This window comes from Pelophylax lessonae, assembly GCF_965119305.1.
Source record: "Pelophylax lessonae genome assembly, chromosome: 3".
Taxonomy (NCBI): domain Eukaryota; kingdom Metazoa; phylum Chordata; class Amphibia; order Anura; family Ranidae; genus Pelophylax; species Pelophylax lessonae.
Genome location: NC_138770.1, coordinates 188,537,797 through 188,551,602, shown reverse-complemented (window position 1 = coordinate 188,551,602; position 13,806 = coordinate 188,537,797). Strand labels below are relative to the sequence as shown.

The 13,806-nt window shown below is 44.4% G+C and overlaps 1 protein-coding gene across 3 annotated transcripts in view; it reads right to left on the bottom strand.

Moving 5' to 3' along the window:
• The window catches only part of PIK3CB (phosphatidylinositol-4,5-bisphosphate 3-kinase catalytic subunit beta), a 278,272-nt gene that overhangs the window by 28,371 nt on the left and 236,095 nt on the right, over positions 1 to 13,806 (bottom strand). For all 3 annotated transcript variants that reach the window (XM_082249418.1, XM_082249419.1, XM_082249417.1), the window contains exons 16-18: positions 6,211 to 6,389; positions 5,678 to 5,787; positions 5,505 to 5,583 (exon numbers count right to left, since the gene is read on the bottom strand). In XM_082249418.1, the coding sequence (XP_082105544.1) occupies positions 5,505 to 5,583; positions 5,678 to 5,787; positions 6,211 to 6,389 (368 nt within the window). The remainder of the gene's footprint in view (positions 1 to 5,504; positions 5,584 to 5,677; positions 5,788 to 6,210; positions 6,390 to 13,806) is intronic.

Here is a 13,806-nt window from a genome sequence, read left to right as displayed (position 1 = left end):
CAGTGTATAACTGCTTCATTAATCAGGAATACATCTGGTTGGCCAGTTTGTTACTGTTGAGGAAACATTAGGATCTTGCCATAAACAGACATTGGGATCCTGTGTATATATATCTCAAAAAGGAAAATTGAACACCTAAAAAATAACCATCGTCTTAAAATGGTGGCTGTATCTTGTCTGTGGGGAAAACAGTCAACTGAGCAAGTTTTGACAAAGTGGAATCCGTTCCTGCTCCAGCCGCCATCCCCATCCTTAACACAGGCTTCATGTGACCTTGGCTGAGCAAACCTTAGGTTACCCGAGCACTTTGCACTGTTCTTCTAATTGTATACCCCAATGGAGGCTGGATTGCTTCTTTATGATCAACTGTCCTCCTATGTATATGGCAGCTTCAGGGAGAACAAAAATGGATTTTTGTAAAATCTTACCGTAAAATCCTTTTCTCTTAGCTCATTGACAGACGTAGTCCTCGGTGATACAGCACCTTCGGGTTATGTTGCCTCCACAGGAGTAGGACTAGACAGGAAATAAAATGCTCTGGCCACACCCTAGGGGCAGTCCCCGAGGGTATATCCTCTCTCTCTCTGCCACAGCAAATCAGTTATGTCACAAAAGCAGTGTTTAGAGAATTTAACCCAACCCAACTCAAAAACAGAGGGGCGGGTACTACGTCTGTCAATGAGCTAAGAGAAAAGGATTTTACGGTAAGATTTTACAAAAATCCATTTTTCTCTATCGCTCATTGACAGACGTAGTCCTCGGTGATACAGCACCTTCGGGAAGTCCCAGAGCAGTATCAAAAATGAGGGGTGGGAAAATGGAAATCAAATCCAAATCTAGAAGGCCCAACCGGTGCCAACTAGAAGTTTACAATGCTCATCCTTAATGATGAGACTCAACAAAAAAATCTTTCAACAGAAAAAAAAAAACCCTCGAGGTAGACCACCGGTCTCCTCAAATTGCGGCCTGCAGCACTTTGCGGCCAAAAGAGGCATCCGCCGATGCCATCACATAAATTTTATAAAATTTTGTAAAGGTATGTACCGACGACCAGGTGGCCGCCTTACATACCTGGACCACTGACGCCTGATGGCGAAAGGCCCAGGAAGTACTGAGCGCTCGAGTGGAGTGCGCCCTAACAGGGAACGGAGGACTCTGACCCTTAATAGAATAAGCCTGTACCACGTCTGTCTAATCCATTTGGCAATAGTCGCGGCAGATGCAGGCAACCCCTTTCTGGGGCCATCCGTGATCACAAAAAGTGAATCCGTCTTACGGAATGATTCCGTAGCTTTCAGGTATACCCTGATTGCCCGAACCACATCCAAGGAATGCAACGCATGTTCCCGATGATGATTGGGCTGAGGACACAAGGAAGGTAGTACAATATCTTCATTCAGATGAAAATCTGAAACCACCTTAGGAAGAAAGGATGGCTTAGGATGAAGTACTACCTTATCCCTATGAATCACTAGGTATGGGGACTGGCATGATAATGCAGCCAGTTCTGACACCCTGCGAGCAGAAGTGATAGCCACCAAGAAGGCCACCTTCTGGGATAAAGTAAGCAAGGGAATCTCCCTGATGTTTTCAAAGGGAGGTTTCTGTAGAACCGACAAAACTAAATTAAGATCCCAGGGCGGTAAGGGCGCGCGGACTGGTGGAGCCAGGTGCCGCACCCCCTGGATGAAATTCCGCACCAAGGACTTGGTGGCTAAAGGTTTCTGAAAGAAGATTGCTAATGCTGAAACTTGACCCTTGATGGTGCTCAAGGCTAGTTTCTGCTCAACCCCTTTTTGCAAAAAGGCCAATATTCGAGTCACCGAATAGGTACGTGGAGGAAATCCTAAAGATTCGCACCACGCAATATAAGTCTTCCATGTGTGATAATAGACCTTGCTGGAAGTCGCTTTCCTTGCTTTAATAAGGGTAGGAATGACTGAAGCTGACAACCCTCTGTCCTTCAGTACTTGGGTCTCAATGGCCAGGCCATTAAAACCAGCGACTGTAAAGCATGATGGTAGATTGGTCCTTGAGACCACAGACACTCCCTGAGACGAAGTTCCCACGGAACGTCTGCGACTAGCATGTCCAAGTCGGCCAGGCCGGCTTGACGAGGCCAGCCTAGAATTTCTAGGACCACTGGCGCTGACTGGATCTGAACCAGGCGTCCCTAGAGCTATCTGGCCCCGACCATCCGAGAAAGTCTGGTCGTTTTCTGTTCCCACACATTTATCAGATACCTGATTCCTATCAGGAACGGTGATCTTTTCTGGTTGAACCTCAGGGACCGAAGTCACCCGGCTAGAGGCTTCTTGGTCTGTCTGGTCAACCAGATCCGATCCCTGTGGGGAATAGAGACTAATCTAGGAAAAGGTAAAGGAAAAGATCTATTCAGGGAACGGTGACTACCGCTCCCTGTAGTACTTAAATGTTGGAAGGGAAGAATCGCACCGGTAGTAGTAGTCGATGCTCGATCTAATGTCCTGAATACCGGTGAAAACGTCCCCCCACCCTCAACCCGGGTGGGGGCGCACCTTCAGGCTGTGTAATCCTTTGCTTCGGGTTTGGCTGAGTCGGTCCTCTGTTTGTCCGACCAGCCTTTCTTGAACCCTCCTGGAGGAGTCTTGCCTTTCCCGCTTGTTCCAGCTGGGCGTACGAACCCTTTATGGGCGGTAAAGAAAGGTCCTCGCTTGTTGCGAGGTCCCTTAGCTTTAGCAGCCTGCTTGAAGATCTCACAGGAACACTGGAGAAAAAAAGCTGTCTAAAAAAAAATCTTTTTAAGAAAAAAATCCTGCCAGGACCGAAGATCCCAGCAAGGTATCTAGGTCCTTACTCCTGACTAGACAGAAAAAAACTGATTTGCTGTGGCAGAGAGAGAGAGGATATACCCTCGGGGACTGCCCCTAGGGTGTGGCCAGAGCATTTTATTTCCTGTCTAGTCCTACTCCTGTGGAGGCAACATAACCCGAAGGTGCTGTATCACCGAGGACTACGTCTGTCAATGAGCGATAGAGAAAAGGTGATTACCAAGGATGGAAGGACATGGCTCAAAAGGGGGACATCCTGCTTTGTATGTGTGGCACCCTCCTAGATAGGTGCTAGGCAGGGCCGGTGCTAGACTTTTCTGCACCATAGGCAAGACCAGCTACTTGCACCCTCCCCAAAAAAAAAAAAAAAAAAAACTGTTCACATTTTTCCCTTCCTGTACACAACCACCCCTTTTAACCATACACTCTTCTTCCTCTATACACTTCCTCTTTTAATCCTACACCCCCCTTCATATATACACTGCCCCCCTTTAACCCTACACCCCCCCTTAATATACACACTGCCTACCTTTAACCCTACACCCCCCTTCATATACACACTGCCCCCCTTTAAACCTACACTCCCCATCATATACACACTGCCCCCTTTTAACCGCACACACCACTTCATATACAAAGTGCTCCCCTCTCTAGTGGTGACATCTACTGGGGATGAGGAGGTGACAGGAGAGGAATGTGGCACTGGCCATGGCTGCGCCCTAAGTGGCAGTGCGCCCTAGGCGGCCGCCTAGTTTGCCTAGTGGTATCACCGGCCCTGGTGCTAGGCAGGGAGAATAGTTTGCTCTGCCTGCTTAACAGGGGAGTAGCAGGTAAATCATAGTCTGCTCCATCTGCTTATCAGGGGAGCCTGATCAGTAGTTAGGCCTGTGACATGTGCTCAGGGTGTGATTCATCTGGGCTGAGGGAGTATCCCCACTGTATCCAATAGAGGAGTCTGTTGGACAGTGGAGGAAACCCAGCCAGTGACACACAGGCTTTTATGACTATCCCAGTGGGTTGGCACAAACAGTGGTGCATCCTGGGATAGGTTATAAGAGCCAAGGGCACATGTGACAGGGTATCTTTGGGTGGGAAGTCAGGTCCCAGGAGGAGGGTGACGGCTGTCTCTCCTCCTGTCTGTTGTGGAAGCTGGTCACAGGCAGTCGGCCTAGTGAGCCAAGAGTGTGGTGCTGAGCCAGGAGGTGCAGGAAGCTGACAAGTGGAGCTGGAGGCAGAGCAACCTTGGGAAAAAGTGTCCGTGAGTACCGGGAAGCTTGCCAGGGGTCTGCCCAGGAAAGGGGACCGCTACAGTGGAGAGTCAGTGGACAGGTGTCAATGCACACAGCAAGTGAGAAAGGGGGTGCCAAGTTAGAACCCTGAAGAATAACTCAAACGGGATCACATTATCTATCTTCACTTCTGTGGCAAGGTGAAGCAGCGGCCTTGCCCAACACTACAGCTAGTTGTCCTCAAGATTGTGCATAGTTCATAGTTGGAGTATCCCACTCATCCCTTCTCCTATCCCAGTTATAAATAAAAACACAAAAAAAAAAAAAAAAAAAAAAACTTCCCCTAGATTGATTATTGACTGAGCCAAGGACTTTTAATGCTGTGTCTGCTATCAGTTGCTAGGTGTAACCCAGGGGAATCCAGAAAGTGCAATGCTCAGCAGTCCTCTAGGGGGCAGTACTACATATGCATTCTCTCGCAGTCATGTAACAGTCTCACAGTAGTTGATAAACAACAAAATACCAGAGACTGCAGGTCCAGAGCTATTCCATAGATTCTATAATTGAGATTTGGAGGAAATCCAGAGCAATGAATGGCCTTGTATGAAAGTAGAGTACCGTGTTTCCCGGGTCTTATATTCATTTTGGCACCAAAAGACACAGTAGGGCTTATTTTCGGGGTAGGTCTTATGTGTAATGTGCTGTCTTCTCTCCCTCCCTGCCTGTCAGGAATCCCCTGTGTGAACCTAGTTTAGTGTTTGTAAAATCCTAGAATCCACTTTATGACTGTTTTATATAATGTCCAGTGTGTTTCTGTAAACTAATAGTGCAAAATACCTTCGGTACAGCGCCGCTCAACTAATCTTCCGCTCTGCTCTCCTTCTCTTCTTATAGCTGTCAATAGGGGATCTCAGCCCCTCCCCTCAGAGCGTTTCACAGAAGCGCAGAGCATTATATTATAATAGTGTGAAATACCTGCGGTACAGCAGCGCTCAGCTGATTTCCCGCTGCTCTTCCTTCTCTTCTCCCAGCTGTCAGCTGGGGGGTCACGGAAGCGGCACTGTAACAAAGGTATTTCACACTATTATAATGCCTGGCGCTTCTGTGACCCGCTCCGAACACTGCAGAGGGGAGGGGCTGAGATCCCCCACTGACAGCTACAAGGAGAGGAGAAGAGCAGAGCAGTGAATCAGCTGAGCGCCGAGCGGCGATGTACCGAAGGTATTTCACACTATTCGATTACAGAAAAACACTGGACATTATATAAAACAGTTTAAAAGTGGATGCTAGGATTTTACAAACACTAAACTAGGGCTTATTTTCAGGGTAGGGCTTATATTGCAGCCCTCCCCAAAAATAACAGTAGGTCTGATTTCCAGGGTAGGTCTTAGTTTCGGGGAAATACGGTATTTGCTGCGAGTTAATCATACTTCCCTATTTAAGAAATTCACAGGAAATGTCTCACCTGAGGTCCAGGCCCGCTTCCTTCCATAACATATCCATTAAACGTAGTAACTGGAGGGCTAGCATGTCCTGACGCAGATCTGTGCAGGGAAAACATTTACAATCAGTTAGACATACTAATCCTAGGAAACCATTTCTCCAGAACTGCAGCTAGTATTGTGTTTCATTTCTCACCATCTCCATTCTTAAAAATGATGCCAGTATAGTCCCCTCCAAAACCTTTATTATTGTAGACAATCCACAGAGGTTTCATCTTGGAATCCATGTATTTGCACTTTTCTACACTATTTATACAGGAACAAACAAGATGAGTGACAGCAGAAAGAAAGAAAATACCAGTTTGTAAGCAGCAGTAATGAGAACGTTGTTATAATTGAGCAACAGCCAAAGTTTGCAATATTAAAGAATATTCCGATATCTTGCTGAATAAAAAAAAAGAACCGGATATAAATCACAAAAAAAAAAAAACTTTGCGCTAAAATTAAACTTAAAAAGACCATTTGTAGAGCATTGATTCTCAACATTTAACAATCGGGTATAGTGGTCTCCAGCAAGTTGCTTGTGAGATACACGTGGTGGTCAGCTAATTTTAATGTTGCTCACCACTTCAGCCTCTAAACAAAGTGTAGATTAGAGTTACTTGTATGAAGAATTATAAGGGTTGGCTCACTATGTAACCACATTAAACAAAGAAGGTGAACACTCACACAAGTTCAGAAAGAGTGACGCTGGGATTGAGGGGTGACTGGATATCGGTAAGCACTTCCCTGTAGGCATTCTGCTTTAAACAGGCATGCATGGTTTCCTTGTTCTTCACCTTACTTTGCTTTACAGCATTCAGCTTGATGAGACTATTAAGTGTGCGTAGCTTGTTCAGGGCTTCCACCTAGGAATGCAGGAACAATTTAATAATGCTCTCAAAAGCAAAGAAAAAAAAAACACAACCACATTCCTTTGTTTAGCCTAAGTAAATGGTAATAACACATTGACTTACCATATATTTGATAGCTTTTGTTATGCTTTGCTGGACCCAAGTTTCCAACAAATAGACTTTCTTTGGGGAATATCAGCTTTTTTAATATACAGTACATGAGGTACTTCGGTTTCTAAATAATTATGTTACTGTAATGTTAATATGTGCCCTAATAATTCAAAGATTCTATTAATTCACATACCCTGTCCTTCTCATTTCTCCAAACATAAATGTTCTATTATTAACTAAACAAATTAAAAAGGTGTTAACTTCCCTTCTTAACCACAGATTGTAGGGTGCGTGTTCACAAAATAGAACAATTGCATCAAAAACACAGAAGAAAACTGAGAACAAAAACCTACACTTAAATATCTGAACAGAAGCTGCACTCAAACATAATCAAAACTACTTAATTTAACCACTTGCCGACCAGCTACCGCAGAGAGAGAATGGTGGTCTGCTGTTGTACACACAGTAGACCGTTGTTCTCTCAGCAATCACAGGGATCCTGTGTTCCTCCTATTTAGGAACACGGGTCCCTGTGTTGATAACATAAGCCCCCCCCCCCCCCACAGTTAGAATACACCCCCAGGCATACATTTAACCCTTTGATTTCCCCTGGGTTAACCCCTTCCCAGCCAGTATCATTATTACAGTAATAGTGCATATTTTTAGCACTGATTACTGTAGTAATGTCACTGGTTCCCCCAAAAGTTTTAAAAATGTCAGTTAGGTGTCTGATCTGTCCGCGGCAATGTTGAAGTCCCGCTAAAAATCACCGATCGCCGCCATTACTAGTAAAATAAATAAATAAAACAAAATGACAAATCTTTCCCATAGTTTGTAGATGCGATAACACTTGCACAAACCAAATCAAATATACGCTTATTAGGATTTTTTTTTAACCAAAAATATGTAGCAGATTACAAATTGGCCTAAAATTATTTAAAAAATTAGAATGTTATTTTTTTTTTTATTTGGGAATGTTATATAGCCGAAAGTGAAAAATATTGTTTTTTTTTTCAGAATTGTCAATCTTTTTTTGTTTATAGCGCAAAAAATAAAAAAAATCGCAGAGGTGATCAAATACCACCAAAAGAAAGCTCAATTCGCAGGGAAAAAAGGACATTTAATTAGGGTACACTGTCGCACGACCGCGCAGTCAGTTATTTTTCAGTTAAAATAACGCAGTGCCGAATAGCAAAAAATGGCCTGGTCATTAAGGGGAAAAATCTTCCGGTCCAGAAGTGGTTAAATAACCCTTTGTACCAGTTTCTCCCCATAGCACACAATATTAAAAAACAACAAAAAAATAAAAAACGACAACTGTCATGTTCTCCAGGGAGACCAGATTCAAAAGAACAGCACATAGTAAAATATATCCACAAAAACACACACATATATTATATAGATATCTCTCTATATATATATATATATATATATATATATATATATATATATATATATATATATATATATATATATATATATACATACACACATACACACACACACACACACTGCCTTGAAAAAGTATTCACACCCCTTGAAATTTTCCACATTTTGTCATGTTACAACCAAAAACGTAAATGTAGTTTATTGGAATTTATGTGATAGACCGACCAAAGTGGCACATAATTGTGAAGTGGAAGGAAAAGGATAAATGGTTTGCAAAATGTTTTACAAATAAATCTGTGAAAAGTGTGGAATGCGTTTGTATTCACCCCTCTTTGTACTTTGTAGAACCACATTTCACTGCAATTACAGCTGCAAGTCTTTTTGGGGATGTCGCTACCAGCTTTGCCATCTAGAGAGTAAAATTTTTGCCCATTCTTCTTTGCAAAATAGCTCAAGCTCTGTCAGATTGGATTGGGAGCGTCTGTGAACAGCAATTTTCAAGTCTTGCCACAGATTCTCAATTGGATTTAGGTCTGGACTTTGACTAGGTCATTACAACACCTGAATATGCTTTGATCTAAACCATTCCATTGTAGCGCTGGCTGTATGTTTAGCGTCGTTGTCCTTCTGAAAAGTGAACTTTCGCCCCAGTCTCAAGTCTTTTGCAGACTAACAGGTTTTCTTCTAAAATTGCCCTGTATTTGGCTCCATCCATCTTCCCATCAACTCTGACCAGCTTCTCTGTCCCTGCTGAAGAAAAGCATCCCCACAACATGATGCTGCCACCACCATGTTTCACAGTGGAGATGGCGTGTTCAGGGCAGTGGTGTTGGGAGGGGAGGGGGGAGGGGGCTGACTAGGGCTATAGCCCCAAGTGGGCCCTCAAAAAGCTCTGGGTCTCCTTTTGCTTATTTAAAATTATTAGTCCCGAGTCCCAAGGCCTGGAGTTGGCCGGGAACTCGGTTTACAAACCTGAGCAGTGTAACATTTATACAGCGCATCCAGTGATTGGTGGGCGATCCTGGGCAGCCACAAGGAGAGTGATTGGAGCTGTCAACTTTAAGCGCTGCTGTCAGGTGTGGGTGGGGCTCCGCCCCTTTGTTCCGTGCATAGACAAACAGCAGCTGGCCGGGGAGGAAGGTGGCAGGGGGTGGGACCAATTGGAACTGCTGTATGTGCACCCACAGCAGTGTATAATAAACCTGAATTATACACTGCTGTGGATGCACATACAGCAGTTACAATTGGTCCCGCCCCCTGCCATCTTCCTCCCCGGCCAGCTGCGGTTTGTCTATGCACAGAACAAAGGGGTGGAGCCCCACATACTGGCCCCGCCCACACCCAACATCAGCGTTTCAACTTGACAACTCCAATCACTCTCCTTTTGGCTGCCCCGGATTGCCCACCATTCACTGGATGTGCTGTATAAATGTTACACTGCTGCATGTCCTGCTATAGGCTGCACTCATTTATGTTCCATCTGATGTCGCCATTGTTCCCTCGGCTCCTGTATGCTACTAATCAAGATTTTAAGATAAGTGTGCTATATTTAACTAATTCCTGAACCTTGCACCCTGTACAATGCACTCCAGAACCTTGCACCCCAATACAACGCACTCCAGAACCTTGCACCCTGTACGAAACGCACTCCAGAGCCTTGCACCCTGTACGAAAACGCACTCCAGAACCTTGCACCCTGTATGAAAACGCACTCCAGAACCTTGCACCCTGTACAAAATGCACTCCAGAACCTTGCACCCTGTACAAAACGCACTCCAGAACCTTGCACCCTGTACATAACGCACTCCTGAACCTTGCACCCTGTGCAACGCACTCCTGAACCTTGCACCCTGTGCAACGCATTACTGAACCTTGCACCCTGTGCAACGCATTACTGAACCTTGCACCCTGTGCAACGCATTACTGAACCTTGCACCCTGTGCAACGCTTTACTGAACCTTGCACCCTGTGCAACGCATTCCTAAACTTTGCACTCTGTACAATGCATTCCTGAACTTTGCACTCTGTACACACAAATGCACAAATCCTTCCACACTTAGCATAACGCACTCTTCCACAGTTTGTGCAAAACCATTTGCAATGAAAGCATTTTTATTTTTTTAATGATTGTACTGGGGTTTGTGTCCTTGAGACTCCAGCTTGTGGGACAGCAATCAAAGGAAGCATGTTTTTATTTAAGCATTTGGCCACACCCATTTTGCCACGCTATACGCCAGTTTACTTCCTCTCTCATGTGTTCCCAAATTTTGAACTTCAGAATGAGGAGGTATGGGGCTCTAGTATGCAGTTTGCACACCAGCGCTGAATAGAGAGCGGTAGCTGCCGGAGTTAACTTTCGAAGTTACCCAGCAAGTGATATTGGTTACTAGGACCACCTAGCAACAAATCACCTGCTGGGTAATTGGGAAAGTTAACTCTGGCAACTCAAGCTCTCTTCAGCGCTGGTGTCTCGCTCTCCAGTTCTGCCTCTGTCCTGCTCCACTCTCCAGTGTCTCCCCCCCTCCAGAGGTGCAGAGGTGTGTGTGGTGGGCTGTGTAATGCAATGGGGGTCCAGAGGTGTGGGGGGGGGGGCCTGTGTAATGCAAAAGAGGTCCAGAGAGGGGTGTGTGTGTGTGTGTGTGTGGGGTGGGGGGGTGGCTGTGTAATGTGAAGGGGTCCAGGGGTGTGGGAGGGGGGCTGTGTAATGTAGAGGGCTCCAGAGGTGTGGGGGGCATTGTAATGCAAAAGGGGTGCAGAGGTGCGGAGGAGCCCTGTGCAATGTAAAGGTGTCCACAGGTGCGGAGGGGCCCTGTGTAATGTAAAGGGGTCCAGAGGTGTCACCCCATCAAAATGCTCCAATTTGTGTTACACTCACCTTTAATCCAACTCCCTGGTGCTGATATTCACGCCCCCTTCTGATGTCGGAAGGGGGCGTTGTGGGATAAAATTTACCTTCGGGCTGAAGCCCCTGGTCTTTCCTACCTAGCAACACCCCTGGTTCAGGGTGATGTGCAGTGTTAGTTTTCTGCCACACATAGCATTTTGCATTGAGGCCAAAAAGTTAGATTTTGGTCTCATCTGACCAGAGCACCTTCTTCCACATGTTTGCTGTGTCCCCCACATGGCTTCTCACAAACTGCAAACAGGACTTCTTATGGCTTTCTTTCACCAATGGCTTTCTTCTTGCCACTCTTCCATAAAGGGCAGATTTGTGGAGTGTAAAGCCCCGTACACACGTACCGAATGTCGGCCGAACGATCGTCCGTCTTTTGTCCGGTGCTGTCCTGTTGGCTGAAAACTGCAAAAGACTGCACATGAATTTTGTCGGCCAACAACAGCCGACTGCAGTAGTGATGTCATGTGATGGTTAACTTTCGGTGTGTTTTTTCTTTTCTGAGCATGCCCAGTCTTGCTAATCAGCTGTTTGTCGCCGAATTCTGTACTGACTGGCGAACAATCGGCCGTTCTGGTGTTGGCCAACAAAAATTTTAATGCCTGCACACCCGATTCTGTTTGGCCGAAAAGTCGCTGTCGGTTGTCAGAAGCATCATACTAACAAGCAGACAATCGGCCGATCGTTCGGCGGCCGAATATTTACAGCCGACAATCGCTACGTGTGTACGGGGCTTAAGACTAATAGTTGTCCTGTGGACAGATTCTCCCACCTGAGCTGTGGATCTCTGCAGCTCCTCCAGAGTTACCATGGGCCTCTTGGTTGCTTCTCTGATGAATGCTCTCCTTGCCCGGCCTGTCAGTTTAGGTGCACGGCCTTGTCTTGGTAGGTTTGCAGTTGTGCCATACTCTTTACATTTACGGATGATGGATTGAACAGCGCTCCGTGAGATGTTCAAAATTTGGGATATTTTTTTTATAACCTAACCCTGCTTTGACCTTCTCCACAACTTTATTCCTGACCTGTCTGGTGTGTTCCTTGGACTTCATGATGCGGTTTGTTCACTAAGCTTCTCTAACAAAACTGAGGGCTTCACAGAACAGCTGTATTTATACTGAGATTAAATTACACACAGGTGGACTCCATTTACTAATTAGGTGACTTCTGAAGGAAATTGGTTCCACAAGATTTTAGTTAAGGGCATCAGAGTAAAGGGGGGTGAATACAAATGCACGCCACACTTATTACATATTTCTAAAAAATGTTGAAAACCATTTATCATTTCCCTTCCACTTTACAATTATGGGCCACTGTGTTGGTCTATCACATAAAATCCCAATAAAATACATTTACATTTTTGGTTGCAACGTCACAAAATGTGGAAAATGCAAATACTTTTTCAAGGCAATATATATATATATATATATATATATATATATATATATATATATATATATATATATACACATACACACACACACACACACACCTATACACATATATATATATACACACACATACATATATATATATATACATACATATACACACACACACACACACACACACCACACAAGTCCGACTCCGAAAAAGTTAGAACGCTGTACAAATTGTGAATAAAAACAGAATGCAATGATGTGGAAATTTCAATATTTTAGTCAGAATACAACATAGAGGACATATCAAATGTTTTAAACTGAGAAAATGTATCATTTTAAAGGGAAAGGTACGTTGATTTTAAATTTCATGGCATCAACACATCTCAAAAAAGTTGGGACAAGGCCATGTTTACCACTGTGTGGCATCCCCTCATCATTTTATAACAGTCTGCAAACGTCTGGGGACTGAGGAGACAAGTTGTCCAAGTTTAGGAATAGAAATGTTGTCCCATTCTTGTCTAATACAGGCTTCTAGTTGCTCAACTGTCTTAGGTCTTCTTTGTCGCATCTTCCTCTTTATGATGCGCCAAATGTTTTCTATGGGTGAAAGATCTGGACTGCAGGCTGGCCATTTCAGTACCCGGGTCCTTCTATGCAGCCATGATGTTGTAATTGATGCAGTATGTGGTCTGGCATTGTCATTTTGGAAAATGCAAGGTCTTCCCTGAAAGACCACGTCTGATGGGAGCATATGCTGTTCTAGAACTTGGATATACCTTTCAGCATTGATGGTGCCTTTCCAGATGTGTAAGCTGCCCATGCCACACGCACTCATGCAACCCCATACCATTAGAGATGCAGGCTTCTGAACTGAGCGCTGATGATAACTCGGGTTGTTCTTGTCCTCTTTAGTCCGGATGACATGGCGTCCCAGTTTTCCAAAAAGAACTTCAAATTTTGATTCGTCTGACCACAGAACAGTTTTCCACTTTGCCATGGTCCATTTTAAATGAGCCTTGGCCCAGAGAAAACGCCTGCGCTTCTGGATCATGTTTAGATATGGCTTCTTTTTTGGCCTATAGAGTTTTAGCCGGCAACGACGAATGGCACGGTGGAATGTTTTCTGGAAGTATTCCTGAGCCCATGTTGAAATTTCCATTACAGTAGCATTCCTGTATGTGATCACGGGCATCCAGTATGGTTTTCCGGCCTTGACCCTTACGCACAGAGATGGTTCCAGATTCTCTGAATCTTTGGATGATATTATGCACTGCAGATGATAACTTCAAACTCTGCATTTTTTCTCTGAGAAACTCCTTTCTGATATTGCTCTTTTTTGGAATGTGTAGTTCTCATGAAATCCAAAATGAGCCAATATTTGGCATGACATTTCAAAATGTCTCACTTTCAACATTTGATATGTTATCTATATTGCATTGTGAATATAAGTTTATGAGATTTGTAAATTAGTCCATTCCTTTTTTTACTCACAATTTGTAGCATCCCAACTTTTTTGGAATTGGGTGGTAAATATATATACACACACATACATACATACATACATACATACATACATACATATACAGTGCCTTGCGAAAGTATTCGGCCCCCTTGAACTTTGCAACCTTTTGCCACATTTCAGGCTTCAAACAAAGATATA